Raw genomic sequence first — 20,403 nt, 5'->3', positions numbered from 1 at the left:
AAAGGAGCCATTGCATTAATTAATTAATAATTTATTTGTTATTTCCATTTCACAAACCTCTGTGTCTTCTTTCTTAAATCTTACTCATTCTTACAACGCAACACAACAATTTATTTAATTAAATTAAAATTTTAAAAAAAATCAACAATCAAGAACTTGCCTCACTACTTGCTGTTAACCATGCCTTAACGGTCACTTCTCTTCTTCTCCTCTACTGTTTGATTCGTCAAGTTCTTGCAGTTACCTGACGAACAAATTTTCACGTTCCTTCTTCTCCGGTAAGCTCCTACTCTTAACTAACTAACTAACTAACTAAAATAAACTAAACTACAATGCCTTTGTTGTGATAGATATGACGGAGCTGGTCGGTGACGTTGCCGTGTGTAGTTTGTTTGTTTGTTTTGTTTTGTTTGACGTTGAAGTCGTTGGTTAGTTGCTTTTACAGTACGATCGGATATCGTTTGTGGAATGAATTGTGTTTTTGTTTGGTATGGTAACGTTACTGGGTTTTTTTTTTTTTTTTTCCTTTGAATGTGTGATGAAAGGGATTGAATCTGATCTGTTTGTTTGGTTTGTTGTGGTTAGTTATTGGAGGGTGCTGACGTGTTTGCGTGTTCGAAGCAGCAGCAGCCAGCATCAGAGTGAAGAGCAGAATGGATCCTGCCGCCGGAGCAGGGGATGATGAGGTTGTGGGAACACCGAGGACTAAGAGGCATTAAACATCTCTCTGCTAGGTAAATGAAGAATGTGAGTGTGATGCTTGGTGTGCTTTGTATTTGGTTGCTAAGAATGAGGGAATTTTGAGGTGAGAATTGTGGTTTTTGGGTTTATGTTAGTATTTTGTTTATTTATGAGATTTAAATGAGATCTGAGATTTAATTCTTGGAGGTCTGTGTTTGGTTGCTGAGAAAATGTTGGAAAATTTGGATGTGTGTAAAAAGACTGGGATGAAGATTGTTAAGTTCTGTTGGTATCTCAGAAAATGAGCGAGACGTTGGAATTTGGAGGAATGGGTTGAGGTTTGTTTATTAGTGTAATTTATTTTATATTAAGAGTTGTAATATGGGAAGAAAGGGTTAATTTAAGTTCTGTTAGGCGATGAGAAAGTGACAGAACATAAAAGGAATTGGAGAATTGTGTTCATGATGTTTCGGTTTATGTGCTAAAAGGACAATTATAGTGGTTTGACTTTGGTGTGCTTCATTCAGGTCTTTGGATTGAGTTATGTTGAGATTTTCAGTTTCCAGAAACATTTTTTCCCTTGTTTTCTTGACAACCAGACAGGTTGAGCCGTGAGGTTGATTGAATCTCAAATATTTGAAATTAAAAAAAATCAGAAATAGAGATGAAGCCAGGCTCTGTAGGTTGTTGGGTAATTGTGTGAAAAGAGGGAGGGTTCTTGAGTTTTGGGGCTTTATGTTTTTTGTTTTTTAGGGTGTAATGAGACAAAAGAAAAAAAGTTCCATTATTTGTTGTTTTATTCTGCCTATTTGGTTCCTGAGAAAGTGGGGGAAAATAGGGGAATCTGAGTTTTTTCTCTTTTTAAAATTTTTGTAGAGGTAGTAGGAGTGTAGGACAAGAGAAAAAGTTCCACTATTACTTGTTTTATTCAATTGTTTTGTTTACGAGAAAATATGCAAAAGAATAGTGGATAGGTTAGGAGGCTTTGCATCTTATAATTTTGATACTGAATATGTGATAAAAAAAGGGTTAAAAATTAATGTGCTTAATTTAAAAAGACCTTTCATCTCAGGTAATGGTCTCAAGAGCGGGCTTTCTTGATTGTTGATAAAGTATGAGAAAAGGAATAGAATCTTATTTATTCTGACTATTATAGTTTTGGATGTTGTGTAGCTGAGAGGATATAAAGGAAAGTCCACTGATTAATGGATGAAGTTAAACAAATATTGAAGGGAAAAGAGTGAAGTGTTGAACAACCACTCCCAGAATTTCTTCTTTTCTCTTATCATATATAGCTAGTAGCAGAGAATTCTTCCCTGACAAGATTTTCTTAGCAGTTATGTAGGTTGATAAAGAAAAGTAGAAAGACAATCAAGTACTCTAGCTCTGTGCCTGTACGGCTTAGTTGGTTTAACTTTTAAAAAATTAGGAAAATAAAGATAATTTAAAAATTTGTACTTGGATTTCTTTTTCTTCTTTTCTTCCCTTAAAAGAGGAATTAGTATCTTAGAAATTTTCTTTTCCTTTCATTTTTTTAATTTTTAAATTTTTTATAAATTTTAGATCAAAGACATGGCACTGAAAGCATCTGGAGCGTATAGAAACTGCAAACCATGTTCAGGATCATCCAACTGTAACCAGAATAGAAACTCTGCTGATTCGGATGCTGCCTCAGACTCGGCAAGGTTCCATTGTTCATACCGTAGAACAGGAAGTTCCAACTCAACACCAAGAATGTGGGGGAAAGAAATGGAAGCAAGATTGAAGGGCTTATCAAGTGGGGAAGGGACTCCTGCATCAGTTAGTGGACGAACAGAGTCTGTAGTTTTTATGGAGGAGGATGAACCCAAGGAATGGGTTGCACAAGTGGAGCCTGGTGTTCTAATAACTTTTGTTTCCTTGCCTCAGGGAGGAAATGATCTCAAGCGTATTCGATTCAGGTACACTGTCAATTATTTAATGATAGTATGATAGTGAAGGGTCTTATCCGTTTGAGTGTCATCAAACTTTTGTAGTATGGAAATGGTGATTGAGTTTGTCACATATTGGCGATGTCCTTTGTATATTGGATATTTTTTGTTGGTCTTGATATGTTGATATGGTATTGAAGGTTTTATTTATTTGAATGTGTGCACCTGTTTTAGTTTGCTACTGGTAATTGGAGATGTCAGTGACAATTGTCATTTCTGATTTTGTGTCAATGGTCTCTGAATTTGCATGTGACCTGTTACTGTATATCACATTCATTTTGTCTATTGAAGGGGCCCCTAAGTATGGGTCTGTCTTTAGGGCTCCTTCATGCATGGCCACTCTGTTGAATTCCAGTAAAATCTATCTATGCTTGCATTCATTGAAAATGTAATGCACTGCATTTGCATTTGCATTTGACATGTTACTGTATCAGTCATTTGGCATGATTGAAGTGTTCTGCAAGTATGGGTGTGACTTTAGAGATTCTACATGCATCACTTCTCTGTTCTAATTCCAGTGAATCTTGAATTGTTTGCATCAGTTGAAAATAAAAGTTAAACATAAAATAGTAATCAGCTTAATAATTATTTGAAAATTAGACAGTTGCCCCAGCATTTTAGGTATGGTGTAAAATGACTGAACTTTTAAAATGTAGTTACGCCATTGTCTTGGGGCGGTAAATTGAAGGACACTGATTGATGAAATGGGCATGGCATGAGGAATAAATTCATGTCTGGTGCACATGTATGTGTTGGTATTCTTGGTCCCTTATGTCCTGTGTGAAATGCATGATAAAAAATTACATTATCTGATGAAAGCGACCTCTCTCCAAAAGAATTCACTCCACTGTACAAGAATTTTATCATTGCTTGTCAACTAGTTTGTTTTTTTCTTTGATGGACCAAAAAATCATATGAACAGTTCTGCTTTACCTGTTTTCAAGTTTGGGTGGAGCAAAGTTTGGACAATCTTGATCATTATTCCTTTCCCACGTTTTTAGGCTTTCCAAGAGAGATTTTATTTGGCTTCTTTGGTGATCATCAACAATGAGTAAGTATGGAGAATTAGAGATCCTTTTCTGTCTATTTTTATCAGGTTTGTCATGCTTTGAAGTAGGGTAATCTGGAGACTTGGAGATTCTTTTCTTTCCAATAGATGTCACAGCGCAATTTTAATATTGGTTGTAACTATAAAAGCTCACTGTGCCACTGAATACCCTTATGAAATGGAAGCAACCAAGCACAACAACATCAATCCCTTTATGTCTCTAAATACCTTTATGAGGGGTTGCACTTACAGAGATCTGGCTTTGTTTTTCAATTGGATAAAAACTAAAAGGTGGCTTCATCCATCAGTTGGAGTCAAGTTATTGTAATTTACATTTTTTGAAGTGTAGAATTTTCCATCTATTTTCTGCTTTGTTATTCCTGGATGTTCCTTATGTGGTTATCCCGTCTTCTTGAAAACAAATATAAATATAAATATATATATATATTATATGATTTTCTTAGTTTGCTAAAAATATCTTCTCTTCGATGTTAGCAGCTAATATTATAAACACGACTAACATCACTAATTTTCCAGTGTCTAGCGTGTAGACTTTTTGTTTTAACATTGCAGAACTGCAAAAATTTTATCATTTCATTCTCTGGCACCCCCCCCCCCCCCCCCCCCCCCCCCCCCCCCCCCCCCCCTTTTTATATCTGTACCTGACGAACAAATTTTCACGATTCCTTCTCTCACGGTAAGCTCTCACTCTTTAACTAACTAACTAACTAACTAAACTAAACTAAACTACAATGCCTTTTGTTGTGATATGATATGACGGAGCTGGTCCGGTGACGTTGCCGTGGTAGTTTGTTTGTTTGTTTTGTTTTGTTTGACGTTGAAGTTCGTTGGTTAGTTGCTTAGCAGTACGAATCTGATATCGTTTGTGGAATGAATTGTTGTTTGTTTGTTGGTTATGGTAACGTTACTGTGTTTTTTTTTTTTTTTTGTTTTGTTTTGTTTGAATGTGTGATGAAAGGGATTGAATCTGATCTGTTTGTTTGGTTTTGTTGTGGTTAGTTATTGGAGGAGATGCTGACGTGTATTGCGTGTTCGAAGCAGCAGCAGCTGCAGCATCAGCAGCTGAAGAGCAAGAATGGATCTCTGCCGCCGGAGCAGGAGGATGATGAGGTTGTGGGAACACCGAGGACTAAGCAGGCCATTAAAACTCTCTCTGCTCAGGTAAATGAAGAATGTGAGTGTGAATGCTTTGGTGCTTTGTATTTGGTTGCTAAGAGAATGAGGGAATTTTGGAGGAATTGTGGTTTTTGGGTTTTATTGTTAGTATTTTGTTTATTTATGAGATTTAAATGAGGAATCTGAGTTTTAATTCTTGGAGGTCTGTGTTTGGTTGCTGAGAAAATGTTGGAAAATTTGGATGTGTAAAAAGACTGGGATGAAGATTGTTAAGTTCTGTTTGGTATCTCAGAAAATGAGCGAGACTGTTGGAAAATTTGGAGGAATTGGGGTTTTGAGTTTTATTTGTGTAATTTATTTTATTATTAAGAGTTGTAAAAATATGAGGAAGAAAGGGTTAATTTAAGTTCTGTTTAGGCGATGAGAAAGTGACAGAACATAAAAGGAATTGGAGAATTGCGTGTCATGATTTTCGGTTTATGTGCCAAAAGGACAATTATAGTGGTTTGACTTTGGTGTGCTTCATTCAGGTCTTTGGATTGAGTTATGTTGAGATTTTCAGTTTCCAGAAACATTTTTCCCTTGTTTTCTTGACAACCAGACAGGTTGAGCCGTTGAGGTTGATTGAATCTCAAATATTTGAAATTAAAAACATTCAGAAATAGTGAATGAAGCCAGGCTCTGTATGGTTGTTGGGTAATTGTGTGAGAAAAGAGGAGGGTTCTTGCGTTTTGGGGCTCTATGTTTTTTGTTTTTTAGGGTGTAATGAGACAAAAGAAAAAAAGTTCCATTATTTGTTTGTTTTATTCTGCCTATTTGGTTCCTGAGAAAGTGGGGGAAAATTAGGGGAATCTGAGTTTTTTCTCTTTTTAAAATTTTTGTAGAGGTAGTAGGAGTGTAGGACAAGAGAAAAAGTTCCACTATTACTTTGTTTTATTCAATTGTTTTGTTTACGAGAAAATATGCAAAAGAATAGTGGAATAGGTAGTAGGAGGCTTTGCATCTTATAATTTTGATACTGAATATGTGATAAAAAAAGGGTTAAAAATTAATGTGCTTAATTTAAAAAGACCTTTCATCTCAGGTAATGGTCTCAAGAGCGGGCTTTCTTTGATTGTTGATAAAGTATGAGAAAAGGAATAGAAATCTTATTTATTCTGACTATTATAGTTTTGGATGTTTGGTAGCTGAGAGGATATAAAGGGAAAGTCCACTGATTAAATGGATGAAGTTAAACAAATATTGAAGTGAAAAGAGTTGAAGTGTTGAACAACCACTCCCAGAATTTCCTTTCTTTTCTCTTATCATATTATAGCTAGTAGCAGAGAATTCTTTCCTTGACAAGATTTTCTTAGCAGTTATGTCAGGTTGATAAAGAAAGTAGAAAGAAAATCAAAGTTACTCTAGCTCTGTGCCTGTACCAGGCTTAGTTGGTTTAACTTTTAAAAAATTAGGAAAATAAAGATAATTTAAAAATTTGTACTTGGATTTCTTTTTCTTCTTTTCTTCCCTTAAAAGAGGAATTAGTATCTTAGAAATTTTCTTTTCCTTTCATTTTTTTAATTTTTAAATTTTTTATAAATTTTAGATCAAAGACATGGCACTGAAAGCATCTGGAGCGTATAGAAACTGCAAACCATGTTCAGGATCATCCAACTGTAACCAGAATAGAAACTCTGCTGATTCGGATGCTGCCTCAGACTCGGCAAGGTTCCATTGTTCATACCGTAGAACGGGAAGTTCCAACTCAACACCAAGAATGTGGGGGAAAGAAATGGAAGCAAGATTGAAGGGCTTATCAAGTGGTGAAGGGACTCCTGCATCAGTTAGTGGACGAACAGAGTCTGTAGTTTTTATGGAGGAGGATGAACCCAAGGAATGGGTTGCACAAGTGGAGCCTGGTGTTCTAATAACTTTTGTTTCCTTGCCTCAGGGAGGAAATGATCTCAAGCGTATTCGATTCAGGTACACTGTCGATTATTTAATGATGGTATGATAGTGAAGGGTCTTATCTGTTTGAGTGTCATCAAACTTTTGTAGTATGGAAATGGTGATTGAGTTTGTCAAATATTGGCAATGTCCTTTGTATATTGGATATTTTTTGTTGGTCTTGATATGTTGATATGGTATTGAAGGTTTTATTTATTTGAATGTGTGCACCTGTTTTAGTTTGCTACTGGTAATTGGAGATGTCAATGACAATTGTCATTTCTGATTTTGTGTCAATGGTCTCTGAATTTGCATGTGACCTGTTACTGTATATCACATTCATTTTGTCTATTGAAGGGGCCCCTAAGTATGGGTCTGTCTTTAGGGCTCCTTCATGCATGGCCACTCTGTTGAATTCCAGTAAAATCTATCTATGCTTGCATTCATTGAAAATGTAATGCACTGCATTTGCATTTGACATGTTACTGTATCAGTCATTTGCCATGATTGAAGTGTTCTGCAAGTATGGGTGTGACTTTAGAGATTCTATATGCATCACTTCTCTGTTCTAATTCCAGTGAATCATGAATTGTTTGCATTAGTTGGAAATAAAAGTTAAACATAAAATAGTAATCAGCTTAGTAATTATTTGAAAATTAGACAGTTGCTCCAGCATTTTAGGTATGGTGTAAAATGACTGAACTTTTAAAATGTAGTTACGCCAGTGTCTTGGGGCGGTAAATTGAAGGACACTGATTGATGAAATGGGCATGGCATGAGGAATAAATTCATGTCTGGTGCACATGTATGTGTTGGTATTCTTGGTCCCTTATGTCCTGTGTGAAATGCATGATAAAAAATTACATTATCTGATGAAAGCGACCTCTCTCCAAAAGAATTCACTCCACTGTACAAGAATTTTATCATTGCTTGTCAACTAGTTTGTTTTTTTCTTTGATGGACCAAAAAATCATATGAACAGTTCTGCTTTACCTGTTTTCAAGTTTGGGTGGAGCAAAGTTTGGACAATCTTGATCATTATTCCTTTCCCACGTTTTTAGGCTTTCCAAGAGAGATTTTATTTGGCTTCTTTGGTGATCATCAACAATGAGTAAGTATGGAGAATTAGAGATCCTTTTCTGTCTATTTTTATCAGGTTTGTCATGCTTTGAAGTAGGGTAATCTGGAGACTTGGAGATTCTTTTCTTTCCAATAGATGTCACAGCGCAATTTTAATATTGGTTGTAACTATAAAAGCTCACTGTGCCACTGAATACCCTTATGAAATGGAAGCAACCAAGCACAACAACATCAATCCCTTTATGTCTCTAAATACCTTTATGAGGGGTTGCACTTACAGAGATCTGGCTTTGTTTTTCAATTGGATAAAAACTAAAAGGTGGCTTCATCCATCAGTTGGAGTCAAGTTATTGTAATTTACATTTTTTTAAGTGTAGAATTTTCCATCTATTTTCTGCTTTGTTATTCCTGGATGTTCCTTATGTGGTTATCCCGTCTTCTTGAAAACAAATATAAATATAAATATATATATATATTATATGATTTTCTTTGTTTGCTAAAAATATCTTCTCTTCGATGTTAGCAGCTAATATTATAAACACGACTAACATCACTAATTTTCCAGTGTCTAGCGTGTAGACTTTTTGTTTTAACATTGCAGAACTGCAAAAATTTTATCATTTCATTCTCTGGCATTCTTCTTTGTTTCCCTTTCCTGTAATTGTTTAATAGTGCTAATCTTTATTTTGATCATCTCCTCAGTCGCGAAATGTTTAACAAATGGCAAGCTCAAAGATGGTGGGCAGAGAACTATGACAAAGTCATGGAGTTATACAATGTTCAACGTTTCAATCGTGAAGCAGTCCCACTTCCAACTTCACCAAGATCTGAAGATGAGGTAAGTTCACACCAGAATTACTATCAAACAAAGCGATCTCAAGACTTTGTTTCTGCATAAATACTATATAGGATTGAGACACTCCTTACCAGGCACTTGGATACATGCTTGGAACAAAATTATGTCGTTCTGCATTGCTTTGAAACTGGATTAGACTATGACAACGCGCACAGGCTTGTAAATGGTTTAGACTATGATAGTGCAATAATTCTTTTGACTTTATACCATCTATCATGGGTTGGTCAGTGCTCCATTCAACGAATGGATTGCTGCCTACAGGTACGAATGTTTTGGTGCTTATAAGTATTTTTCACCTGCTTTCAGAGCTTGAGAATTGGATCTGCGAAGGACAGCCCTGTTACTCCCCCACTGAACAATGAGCGCCCTCGCAACTTCCACCGCCCAATGGGAGTAGGCTATTCTTCATCAGATTCACTAGACCACCAACCAATGCAATCCCGCCAATTTTATGACTCAGCTGGTCTTGCTTCCACTCCGAAACTTTCAAGCATTAGTGGCACCAAGACAGAGACATCATCCATAGACGGTTCTGCAAGGACTAGTTCCTCAAGAGAGGCTGATCAATCCGGAGAGCTTTCCATTGGCAATGCCAGCGATATGGAGACTGAATGGGTTGAACAAGATGAACCAGGAGTGTACATTACTATCAGATCACTTCCTGGTGGTACACGGGAGCTTAGACGTGTCCGTTTCAGGTAACCTAAAAACTGTTACTTCCTAAACATATTCAACAATTTGAATCCGACTGTCTTTAATATACATTTCCATTTGCAGCCGAGAACGGTTTGGAGAGATGCAAGCGAGGATATGGTGGGAGGAAAACCGAGCGAGGATACAAGAACAATACTTGTGATTGAGCAAGTTCATGAAACGGTGATTGAACGAACATTCAAGTTGTGTCTTCTCCTTATAACAAAGTTCCTGGGACAAAACCTCATAAGATAGCTTATACATATATTTAACAATGCCTCGGTTTCTACCTTTGCTCCAATTTATATATTAAGGGATGTGTTTAATTTTTCTTTTTAATTTCTTATTTTGGGGTTGATAATGTGCAATTATTTGGTCATTTAGAGTTTGTTTAATATGTGTTGAAATGAAAATTAATGGGAGTTCTTTAGTCATAGTGATATTAACATTACTTAAACCACCCTTTCTGAGTTTGTTTTATAAGTAATGCTTCCGTTACCAAAAATAGTACATCAAATTCATACACCAAATGATGTGACACAATCTTGATCGTCGATAATATTAATTCATAATTATCAACGATCAGAATTGCGTCATGTCATCTAGTATACTCCTTTCAATAACTATATTATTTCTTTGTTTTATTAGATAGTTTCAACGTATCAGTATAATGATGTGGTGAAAAACTCCTATGTAGGTTTTTTTTTCTCCATTCGAGTTTCATTTTTATAACAGATATTAAAACAAGCCAATCTAGTTGGGCTTAAATATTCTTTGAAAACTAGATTAGAGAGGAAATTGGGCCAATTCTGTATGGCTGAAGAATGGAAGAGGTCATTCAATATTTCTTTATCCCACACTAAAGGCAAAGAAAGAAAAAATAAAAATAAATGAAAGCATCTTTGATTAAACATTGCTTTTATAAAAGTAAATTTAGGTACTTCTTGACATTGTTCCAAAAATCAATTATTGTTTAAAAAAATTTATCATTATTGTAAGTACAAATTATTTTGGCTTCTTTAGGGGTTTATGTTTGATAGCAGGAGAGGCAATTATTGGATTTATCCAAAAAAAAAAAAAAAATCTTGCTTTTAAAACATATAATTAAATCAATATTTTTTTTGAAATATATTCTTTTTAATCTAATGATCGTATTAAAAGAAAAATAAAAATTGTTTAATCGATGTATTAGATTTTTTTTTTTTTTTTTTTTGACAACCCTTGCAAAGGAAAAAAAAAAGAAAGGAAAAAGATTAACAAGAAACTTTGATAAAATAATTCCTAATTTCAGTATCTTTTTTTCAATACCACCGTAACCATAAATGATATTTATATTACAAAGTTCAATAATTTCACCAAATTACAGAAAGTTTAAAAGAAAAAGGGAAAAACCAAACAAAAAAAAAAAAAAAGAGAGAGAAAAGGAAAAAAATATAAAGAGGAAAAAGAAAGAAAAGGACTATAACTAAAGTTTTTAGGTTTTGGTTTTGAAAATTAGCAAAGCCAATTAGAATTGACAAAAATACCCCCCCTTTAATTACGATAAAATACTTAGCTTCAAATTGTATATAATTGAATAACTATTGTCTAACTTACTATCGAATGCATACAATGAAACTGTTTAATGTGTTAAGACGATATTTGATAATTGACTAGTTAATAGTTGAACTAAATTTGACGAGTTAAACAGACTCTCAATGACTTGTTCAACGAACATAATGAAGGGCATTTTTGGTAATCAAGCCATTATGGGACTAGTTTTACAAGAATTATGAAAATTTGTTATATTACACCAATCTATCAAAATGGCTATTAATGCTAAAAACCCTAATGCAAATTAAACCATCCCCAAAGGTCAAATTCGTCATTTCGACACAAAACCCCAAATTTCCACAACAATTCTTCATAGTCTTTCTTTTTTAATGTGAAACGTTTTCAAAACCCTCCAACAAGCCGTTCATTCTCTCTCTCTTTTTATGTGTGTTAATGCAAACCCTAACCCTAGCCTTAGCCATAACCAACCGAACTCGAAACCAGACACTTTATACATTTCAAGCTCTTTAATTGACCGTTTCTGCGTATTGGGTCTCTTGTTTTGGGGCGGAAACTTGGTAGGTTTGTGTTGAAAGTGGAGTTTGGGAAGTGTGTGGGTTTTTGTCTCGGTGGCGGTTGTGGCGGCGGTGCGTGGCGTTTGAGATGGTCACTAGTGGTGGGTCAGCGAGAATCGAAGGTGGGACTCAGATTTTGTCTGCGGGAGTGAGGAAAACCATCCAAACGATCAAAGAGATTGTGGGTAATCACTCGGATGCTGATATTTATGTGGCTTTGAAAGACTCTAACATGGACCCAAATGAAACTGCTCAAAAGTTGCTTAATCAAGGTCAGTTTTTTTTTTTGGTGCAAAAAATTAATAATTTTAAATGGGGATGTTTCTTGTTAGCGTGTGTTGGTATATTTTGGTGGGCAGTTCACAATTGGTTACTAGTTTAAACAAATTCGGTTGTATAGTGGCATTGCAATTCTTATCTCTTTGGGTTGTTTTGTTAGTTATAGTAACATAGCGATTTATATTTAACTGTGGTTTTTGTAATGCGATAAGTTTCTTGAAAGGTTCTTGAGACAAAACTTTAAGGGATTTTCGTTAAATATAATGTTTCTTTGAATTAATGTGTTTTGTTGTTCAGAGCTTTATGTAACTGTGTCATCAGTGGTTGGAAAGTTTGGTGTTTGTAAATAGAGAGAACTTGAATGTTTAAGGTTGGTGTTTGTGAATAGAGAGAACTTGAATATGTGTAGTAGTTCTCAAAGATGATGGTTTTCTTTTTGTTTGAACGTTTGGTTTGTATGAAAACTTTTGTTTGTTTATTTATCTATTAGAAATTATCTTCTTTTATTTTTTATTTTGGGTTTAATATTTTATTTATGTGCATTTCGTTTTGTTGTTCAGATCCATTCCATGAGGTAAAGAGAAGAAGAGACAAGAAGAAAGAGGTAAAATTTGTTTAGACATTGTTTCATTATCTGCTAATTGCTAGTGGTCTTCTTTTCCTGCATCAATATTTTCTACCCTTACCATTTTTGAAATTTAAAAAATTAGGATATGACATTGAGGTTTCAATGATGTTGTTGTCATTCACCTCCAAATATTAAATATTGTACATTATTTTGTTGTTCTTTTCTATACGATCAAACCAGGATTGATAAGAAAAATTTATAGTTAGTAATCATGTTTACATCCCAAAAGAATTTTGTTGCTTCTCCTGCCTGTAAAATGGTCATATGTTGAGTGAAGTTCTAGGAAATTTGGACAGTATTGTATATATTTAAATGTTCAACTACCACGATTTTTTCTCTTTTTTATTCTTTTTGATTTTTCGAGGCAAATTTGCTGCATGTTTTATTTTGTCATATGAAAATGCTTATAGGACTTATGGTAAATGATACCTTTTATGGCTTTGCAAAAAATTTCTTTTGATTCAACTGCCTTGATAATTCTTACCAAGAATTGTAGTACACTTCTGTATTTTCAAGTTGATTTCATTGTGGAAGCTGTTCTAATTTGGTATTTTTGCTTCCCAATACTTATGTACTTAGCCTCAGATTGTGGGCTACAAGGTTTCAACTGATCCAAGAAAAAATTCTGAGAATTTTGCTCCAATGACCAAAGTGCGTACATTTGCTGAGCGTAATGGTCGAAGAGGTGGCTATACTCGGAATGCTTTACCTGGTAATGAGAATTTTGACCTGTTAATTGTTTATACCTTGCTTTATCATTGATGCATTAATTGATTTTTAGCTATTTTGTTCTACAGATTATGTCTAAATTGTTTGTTATGAGGCAATTTTATTGCTCTTCTGTTGATGGATAGACTTTTACTAGATGCAGGAATCAATAGAGAGTTCCGCGTTGTGAGAGACAACAGAGTTAATCGAAATACAAATAAGGATGTGAAGTCTCCTCCGCCTCAATGCTCAACATCTACTGATGAGAAAGTGACACCAAATGCTGCTGAAAAGGGGTAGGTTCCTGTTAGTACTGTCTGCTTTACTTGTACATTGGAAGTGGCCCCAAATTAGCACAATTTATTTCCTCTACCAATAGATATTCCTGCTTTAATTTCTGTTTCTTATGGTTTTCGTTGCTGAATCTTCCTTGTAATTACTTTTGCAGTGGCCCAACAGGAATTCCAAGCAGTCAAAAGCCCTCTGGTGGACGGAGTTTATCTCAAGCTTCGAATGGACCAACTGATTTACAGCATAGACCTGCTCAAGAATCTAATGTTAGTGGTACTGATAGGAGGGAAGCTTCTGATGCGAAGAAAACTATGGTTCCTGGTACAGTTTCTCGGGTGCAAGGGGTGAAAGCTAACAATTCCCAAGAACAAACTGCAACACTGGCATCAAGCAATTCTGTTGGGGTATACTTTTCTTCCACAGATCCTGTTCATGTGCCATCTCCTGATGCTGCTGTTGGAGCTATTAAGCGTGAAGTTGGGGTTGTGGGTGGTGGGCGACAGTCTACTGAAAATGCTGCCAAAGATTTCTCTGCACCAAGTAGTTCTTTCTCAAATTCACTTTTGGGAAGAGATAGTTCTTCAGAATCATTTCAACCATTCCCTGCAATAACTAAGGCTGACCAACTAAATCAAAATGTTGCAAGCGGTTCTGGAATGTCCAGCATTCCAGTTAGCAGGGCTTTGTTTACTAATCATTATACTGGAAAGTCGCACCAGCAAGCTGTTGGTCATCAAAAAGGTATACTTCTTGCAAATTTGAGCTTTCATATAAGATTTCAGTTAAAGGGAAAATGTTAATTGAAAAGGAAAACAACTCTATTTGGTAACCTTCTTTCACAGATATTTTAGTGGCCTTTAACTATTCTTCACCAAATTGATATATAACACAGTTGTTGGATTGAATTTGTATGCATATGCTAAGATATAATGAAGGAAACATGCTAGTTTGAAATGAATCAGAAGCTTAACAATTTGCTCTCTTGTTGAACCACAGGGTTCATAGGAATTACAAATGGCTTTATATGATTCTCTGTTATAAATGTTTTATTTCCTTATCTATTGAATGTGATGTTGTATATTTCATTTGTGTCATAGTAGGAATTACAAATGACTTTATATGATTTTCTATTAGAAATGTTTTATTTCCTTATCTATGTAATTTGATGTTGTATATGTCATTTGTGTCATGATAGGAATTACAAATGACATTATATGATTCTCTATTAGAAATGTTTTATTTCCTTATCTATGTAATGTGATGTTGTGAATGTCTTTTGTGTCATGATTCAAAGTTCAGCCTTCTCCATCAAGGAGGTAGATTTTTTTTTTTTGGGTGTGTATTATGGAGAAAATATTGCTGATGGTGCCTTTTCTAAGCACCAAGTTATTAAGCTGCTATTATCTTTATTTGACAATCATAATTTGTAGTGGTGTGTGCCAAATTGTTGTTTTCTCTTCAGCCTTTTAAAAACTAGTCAGTTCATGGAAAATATTCAGATTTCTTAACTGCAAAATTAGTTTAATAATTACACGCTTGATGCCTTGTGTTTCTGTAAATCTTTTGGACATAATTGGATATGTTCTTTAACTGCAGCTTCACAACATAATAAGGAGTGGAAACCAAAATCGAGCCAAAAATCACGTGTAATCGGGCCTGGAGTGATTGGAACACCTACTAAATCTACATCAGCGCCTGCTGAAAATTCTAAGGGATTGGAGTCAGATGCAGCAAAATTACAAGATAAACTTTCTCGAGTTAACATCTGCGAAAACCAGAATGTAATCATAGCCCAGCATATCCGAGTCCCTGAGACTGATCGCTGTAGACTAACTTTTGGCAGCTTTGGAGTGGATTTTGATTCCTCCCGAAGTTTTGGATCCGGATTTCAAGCGGTGGTTGCTGCTGAAGAATTTAATAGTGAATCTGCTGCAAGGTTGGTGTTTTATATAAGTAATTAATTGCTTTTGGTTGATATGCTCAAACAGTTGGTCATTTTAATATTGGACTAGTAATTGTGAATTTTCTCTTATATAGAAGTTTCCTTGTAATAATGTTACTGAATTCTGTAGTTTGCCTGGGTGACTCAGGAATTAAAGTATTGATTGCTTACAGGATTATGTTAGTGTTCATTGGCATTTCTAGTTCATTTGAAAATAACATGTATGCATACAAAAAATCTGTTGGGTTCTGGAGTAGTGGAATAATAATTCTAGTATGGGATAAATTAATGTGTGACATTATTATTCTGGTGGCAGTTTCTCTGTAGCTGCTTCCAAGTCTTCTGGTGATGAGGTTTCTGGCAACAATCCGGTTGATATTCTTGATGATCAAGTAAGAAACTCTGGATCTGACTCACCGGCATCAGTTGAAGCGTCTGAGCATCAATTGCCTGATGATATTAAAGAGACTTCAAGTCCTCAGAATTTGGACAACTATGACGATATTGGTTTGGTACGAGAAAATAACCAATCCTATGCTCTTTCAGAGTCACCACAACAGCAGGATCCTTCAGAGTTGGCAAATTTCTCAGTGAGTTCAGTTTAAGGACACTTAATTTTTACTGTTATAAATGATCTTAACTATAGTGTATAAACTATGTTTATGATTTACTTATAAATAAGAATGTTTATATTTCTTAGCTTTTTCATTGCTTATTTGCAATTTAACATTCTTATGTGGATTGCTTTTCTGGCAGGCATATGATCCGCAGACTGGTTATGATATGCCATATTTCAGACCCAGTATGGATGAAACTGTACGAGGACAAGGACTACCTTCTCCTCAGGAGGTAAATGATTGTCATATTAATGCATATTCTTAAATAGATATGCTGTCCATCATTCATGAGTTCACTGTGCATGTGCACTCATAAATTACTTCATATTATTATTATTATTATTATTATTATTTTTGCTGCCTTAAAAAGGAATCATGAATGCAGTTAGTTTGATTTTATTTTCTGTAAGCTAAGGAATTTCCATTTTATTTGGTTTTACTGGCCTAGCTGATGTTTTTGGAATTCTGATGATTACAGTCCCTGGCCTCGCATACTGCCAACAGCATCCCGGCATCAACAATTGCCATGGTACAGCAGCAGCAACCACCACAAATGACCCAGATGTATCCTCAAGTCCATGTTTCCCATTTCACTAACCTTATGCCATACCGCCAATTCATCTCCCCGCTTTATGTGCCACAGATGGCCGTGCCTGGCTATTCTAGTAACCCTGCCTACCCACATCCGACAAATGGCAGCAGTTACTTGCTGATGCCAGGAGGTAGTTCACATCTCAGCGCAAATGGCCTCAAGTATGGAATTCAGCAATTTAAGCCGGTTCCTGCGGGCAGTCCCACCGGGTTTGGAAGTTTTACAAGTCCAACTGGGTATATGAATGGTCCTAATGTAGTTGGGAGTGCTGCTGGACTTGAAGATTCATCTCGAATGAAGTACAAAGATGGCAACCTTTATGTTCCAAATCCACAGGTAAAAATATAGTTTTCTGTTTGCAGTAGCCACTGATTCTTTCGTTTTCTAAAGAGATCTCAGTTAAGCATGCAGCAAAAATACATGTACTGCGTCAGTCAGTTTATCATCTTAAACATCTATGATATCTTAATATGCTATTATGTGCATGACATTTTGCTAATTTGAATGCGTCTGGCAATTTAATTGGTGGGTTGAATGTGCAGTGTTCTGCTTGCAATTAGAGAAATACAGATTTAAACTTCACTGATAACATTATAAAAGTTGATTTTATTGTATGAGTATGAACTTCACTTAAATTTTTACACAACATGGCAGGCTGAGACATCCGAACTTTGGATTCAGAACCCAAGAGATCTTCCAGGCTTGCAGTCGGCTCCATACTACAACATGCCTGCACAAACGCCTCACGCAGCTTATATGCCATCCCATGCTGGTCATGCTTCCTTCAATGCAGCTGTACCACAATCTTCCCACATGCAATTCCCAGGAATGTACCATCCTACACCACAACCTGCTGCAATGGCCAATCCACACCATTTGGGCCCTGCTATGAGTGGTAATGTGGGAGTTGGGGTTGCCCCAGCTGCTCCCGGAGCACAAGTTGGTGCATATCAGCAGCCCCAATTGGGAAATTTCAACTGGACTCCAAACTTCTGAAAGAAATGCAAATCTAACCCACCTCCTTGTAAGGGATTGAAGTAGCTATATAAAGTTTTTAGTTTTCTTTTGTGAAATGAGTAACCCATATATCTTTTTCTCAATTAATGCATCATGTGGTGTTCATTTTCCACCCTCTCCCTTTCTGTTAATATGTTAGCTAAACTTTTATAATTTTAATCTTACAATTACACCTCTTTAAAAGGCTGTAATTTTGGCTCTCTCAACTCTGTGTATGGATTGGTGAAAGTTATCTGACTCAGTAAAGTTACCGATATACGATACTGATAATTCAATAGTGTTTCTGGAATCTAATGTTTACAGATGCATGCATCTTTTCCTCCTGTAGCTAAAGCCTAAAGGCAGATTCATGTACATGTGCAGATGGGAACTGTGTTCTGGGGAATCAAATTTCAATCTCCTGTAATGTGTATGTGTGTGTGTCTTCTTTTAAAGAGATAGATTTGTCATTGTTGAGTTGTGTTTCCTTTGTCAGAAAAAAAAGGGAAAGAGGAAGGGCATTGTTGTGTATCTTTTCTTTCTTCACTTTTGATCAGACTGCTGCTTTCTTCCTTGGGATCACCAAAACATTCCTTTCCAATGCTCTCATATTTCTGCATTTAGGGCTCTTCAACTTTATTAGCCAACCACAATCCCTTCTCCTTTATCTCCTTCCAATGTTGAAATCAAAGCCCCCATTTCAATGCCCCTTCCTTGTCTCTCTACTTTCCATGTCATTTTGATATTTTCAGTGTTGTGAGATTTGATACTCTTTTGGATCATGTCATTATAGCTGGAGAAAAAGAAGAATTAGATTATTAATCATGAGATACTCATTTAAGTACAGTGATTTTGAGTTAAGCCATATCCAAATCAAAATCAAGGTTTTTTATGTTATGATTTTGTGTTCTTTACTTCGAATCAAGGACATGGGTATGAACTATGAACCCTGCGGTTACGGGTTCAAATCCCTCCTTGCCTACAAACATATGAACTATGACCCTACGGTTACGGGTTCAAATCCCTCCTTGCCTACAAACAGCTGAAAAGGGTAGAATCATTTTCTTAGGAAACGAAAATCATGATCGATATAACGGATCGAAAGCTATGAAAATTGGATTTAAAAAAATCTATCATTCACAGCAGTTGACGGAGAATACCTTGTATCCTAAATCAAATCATTGTTTGCTCGCAAGATACAGAGGGTTTTGATAAGTTTTTTTTTTTTTTTGGTTAAATAACCAGGGTTTAAAACCTGAGACCTATTGAACATCCTACAAGCTCAATGGATCAGGTAAGTCATAAATGTGGTAGACGATCATTGTGGAGACTTGAACACAAGATCTCTTCAATCATTCACAACCGTTGATGGAGAATACCTTGTATCCTAAATCAAATTCTTGCTTGCAAGATATAAAGAGTTTAGAAAAATATATTTTTTTATTTTATTTTTTATTTTTTATAACTGATGTTTAAAACTTGGGACCCATCAAACACCTTACAAGCCAAAATATGGAAGGTGATTATTGCGGAGACTCAAACAGAAGACTATTGGGTAATCTACCCATATGGCTAAAGTTTTGCCATTTGACCACAAATCTAATGGTTAGAAAAGTATTTTAATACCATTCATATAAAAAATGTATCTAATGAACTCAAAACATTAGGGCTTTTTAAAAAAAAAAAAGAAAAAAGAAAAAAAAAAACTTTTATCATGTGCCCTTGATACACTTTATATAAAACAAGGATGTGTTTATGATTAATGTGATCTTGCAAACCATTAAAAATTTATATGAAGTTGTGAGTTGTAATGAAAGGATTGAAAATGGGCCAAATTAAGCATGCAAATGCAATCTTAATTAATTAATTAGCTTGGTGACCCACACTTAAAAAAAAATCAAGATCATCAATCATGACATTTCAGCCCTTTAATTTAAAATAATATTCATCAAACCAGGCCATGCCTTTATTTAAAATTTCCAAATAAACAGGATCAAACCCAGTTAAACTTTTTTTTAAATATATTCATTCAATTCATGATCTAGAGATTTGAATATGGCAGCCAGCCACCAGACCAGCATTAATTCAGAGCTAGTGCTTTTGTGACCCTAAAAAACACTAATATTAATCCAATATTTCATCAATCAAATCAAGCAACAAAAAAATGTGATGGGCATGCAAACAAATTAATTTTTGCCCTAATGCTAATTAAAGTGCATGGGGCATTTCTAGGATGATTAATTTGATTTGTCCATATATTATTTATAATTAATGAGCTACCTAACAACAACCAAAAAAAAAAAAAAAAAAAAAAAAAGATTAAAGAATATAAATTAAAACACCCTTTTTGAGTTTTGATTGTGTTAAGGTAATTAACTTTTTAGTGCTTTTAAATAGATTATATATTATAATAACTTGAATACACGTTTAATTAGAAAAAACAAAAAGAGTTTATAATTTTTTAACCAAGATATCTGGGTCAGCTTACGTGCATCTCGACTAATTTTAGGGAAGACTAGCTTAGTAATCTACTGCCACAGTCACTCACTTAAACGAAGGATGCTCGATGGGGAATTGAAAATGAGACCGTGCGCCTATCCATACTATCCTCAAATCGCCCTAACCATATGGGCTACCCATGAATGAGTCTAAAAGAGTACTTTATTTGTGTTTCTTTTCTCATAAATGCTTCAAACACTCTTATGTGTATTAAACCCTCGTGCGAATGTTCAACGTTACCTTAAAATGAGAATCTTGTTATATGGTGTTAATAAACGATTACTGATGTTGGTAAACACTTTAAAAGACAAAAATTCAATGTTAATTGACACCATCTCTTGTGGAAAAT

At 35.1% G+C, this 20,403-nt stretch overlaps 3 protein-coding genes across 6 annotated transcripts; all 3 read left to right on the top strand.

Annotated features, from left to right (window-relative positions):
- Positions 1 to 2,253: 2,253 nt before the first annotated feature.
- LOC116120011 (protein Brevis radix-like 3) lies at positions 2,254 to 2,871 on the top strand. The gene is made up of 2 exons (XM_031405943.1): positions 2,254 to 2,621; positions 2,826 to 2,871. Exons 1-2 carry the CDS (start codon positions 2,254 to 2,256, stop codon positions 2,869 to 2,871), a joined length of 414 nt encoding a protein of 137 aa, XP_031261803.1.
- A 1,860-nt stretch (positions 2,872 to 4,731) lies between these two features.
- Positions 4,732 to 9,851, top strand: LOC116120040 (protein Brevis radix-like 2). Of its 2 annotated transcripts, none has more exons than XM_031405980.1 (5): positions 4,732 to 4,881; positions 6,425 to 6,801; positions 8,548 to 8,683; positions 9,008 to 9,399; positions 9,479 to 9,851. In XM_031405980.1, exons 1-5 carry the CDS (start codon positions 4,732 to 4,734, stop codon positions 9,555 to 9,557), a joined length of 1,134 nt encoding a protein of 377 aa, XP_031261840.1. In that variant the 3' UTR covers positions 9,558 to 9,851. The 2 variants fall into 2 exon arrangements, with proteins under 2 accessions (XP_031261840.1, XP_031261841.1); XM_031405981.1 differs by lacking the exon at positions 4,732 to 4,881 and adding an exon at positions 6,179 to 6,203.
- A 1,463-nt stretch (positions 9,852 to 11,314) lies between these two features.
- On the top strand, positions 11,315 to 17,782 carry LOC116120027 (GBF-interacting protein 1-like). 3 transcript variants are annotated; one of them, XM_031405961.1, is made up of 10 exons: positions 11,315 to 11,774; positions 12,342 to 12,385; positions 12,995 to 13,121; positions 13,275 to 13,413; positions 13,566 to 14,149; positions 15,005 to 15,344; positions 15,667 to 15,940; positions 16,107 to 16,199; positions 16,446 to 16,895; positions 17,214 to 17,782. In XM_031405961.1, the coding sequence occupies exons 1-10, from the start codon at positions 11,591 to 11,593 to the stop codon at positions 17,553 to 17,555; spliced, it is 2,577 nt and encodes an 858-aa protein (XP_031261821.1). In that variant the 5' UTR covers positions 11,315 to 11,590; the 3' UTR covers positions 17,556 to 17,782. The 3 variants fall into 3 exon arrangements, with proteins under 3 accessions (XP_031261821.1, XP_031261820.1, XP_031261819.1); XM_031405960.1 differs by having other exon boundaries at positions 12,989 to 13,121; positions 13,281 to 13,413; XM_031405959.1 differs by having other exon boundaries at positions 12,989 to 13,121.
- The last annotated feature ends 2,621 nt before the right edge of the window (positions 17,783 to 20,403 follow it).

The sequence above is a fragment of the Pistacia vera genome, unplaced genomic scaffold (genome assembly GCF_008641045.1).
Source record: "Pistacia vera cultivar Batoury unplaced genomic scaffold, PisVer_v2 Contig918, whole genome shotgun sequence".
Taxonomy (NCBI): domain Eukaryota; kingdom Viridiplantae; phylum Streptophyta; class Magnoliopsida; order Sapindales; family Anacardiaceae; genus Pistacia; species Pistacia vera.
This window is presented reverse-complemented; position numbering and strand designations above follow the sequence as displayed.

Excerpts from the sequence above, each read along its gene's own strand:
- LOC116120027 (XM_031405959.1), top strand. The coding sequence starts at position 11,591 with ATGGTCACTAGTGGTGGGTCAGCGAGAATCGAAGGTGGGACTCAGATT. Across the intron at positions 14,150-15,004 it reads AGCTGTTGGTCATCAAAAAG|CTTCACAACATAATAAGGAG; the intron begins GTATACTTCTTG and ends CTTTAACTGCAG. Across the intron at positions 16,200-16,445 it reads GACTACCTTCTCCTCAGGAG|TCCCTGGCCTCGCATACTGC; the intron begins GTAAATGATTGT and ends TGATGATTACAG.
- LOC116120040 (XM_031405980.1), top strand. The coding sequence starts at position 4,732 with ATGCTGACGTGTATTGCGTGTTCGAAGCAGCAGCAGCTGCAGCATCAG. Across the intron at positions 4,882-6,424 it reads TTAAAACTCTCTCTGCTCAG|ATCAAAGACATGGCACTGAA; the intron begins GTAAATGAAGAA and ends TATAAATTTTAG. Across the intron at positions 8,684-9,007 it reads CACCAAGATCTGAAGATGAG|AGCTTGAGAATTGGATCTGC; the intron begins GTAAGTTCACAC and ends ACCTGCTTTCAG.
- LOC116120011 (XM_031405943.1), top strand. The coding sequence starts at position 2,254 with ATGGCACTGAAAGCATCTGGAGCGTATAGAAACTGCAAACCATGTTCA. Across the intron at positions 2,622-2,825 it reads CTCAAGCGTATTCGATTCAG|TTTGCTACTGGTAATTGGAG; the intron begins GTACACTGTCAA and ends CACCTGTTTTAG.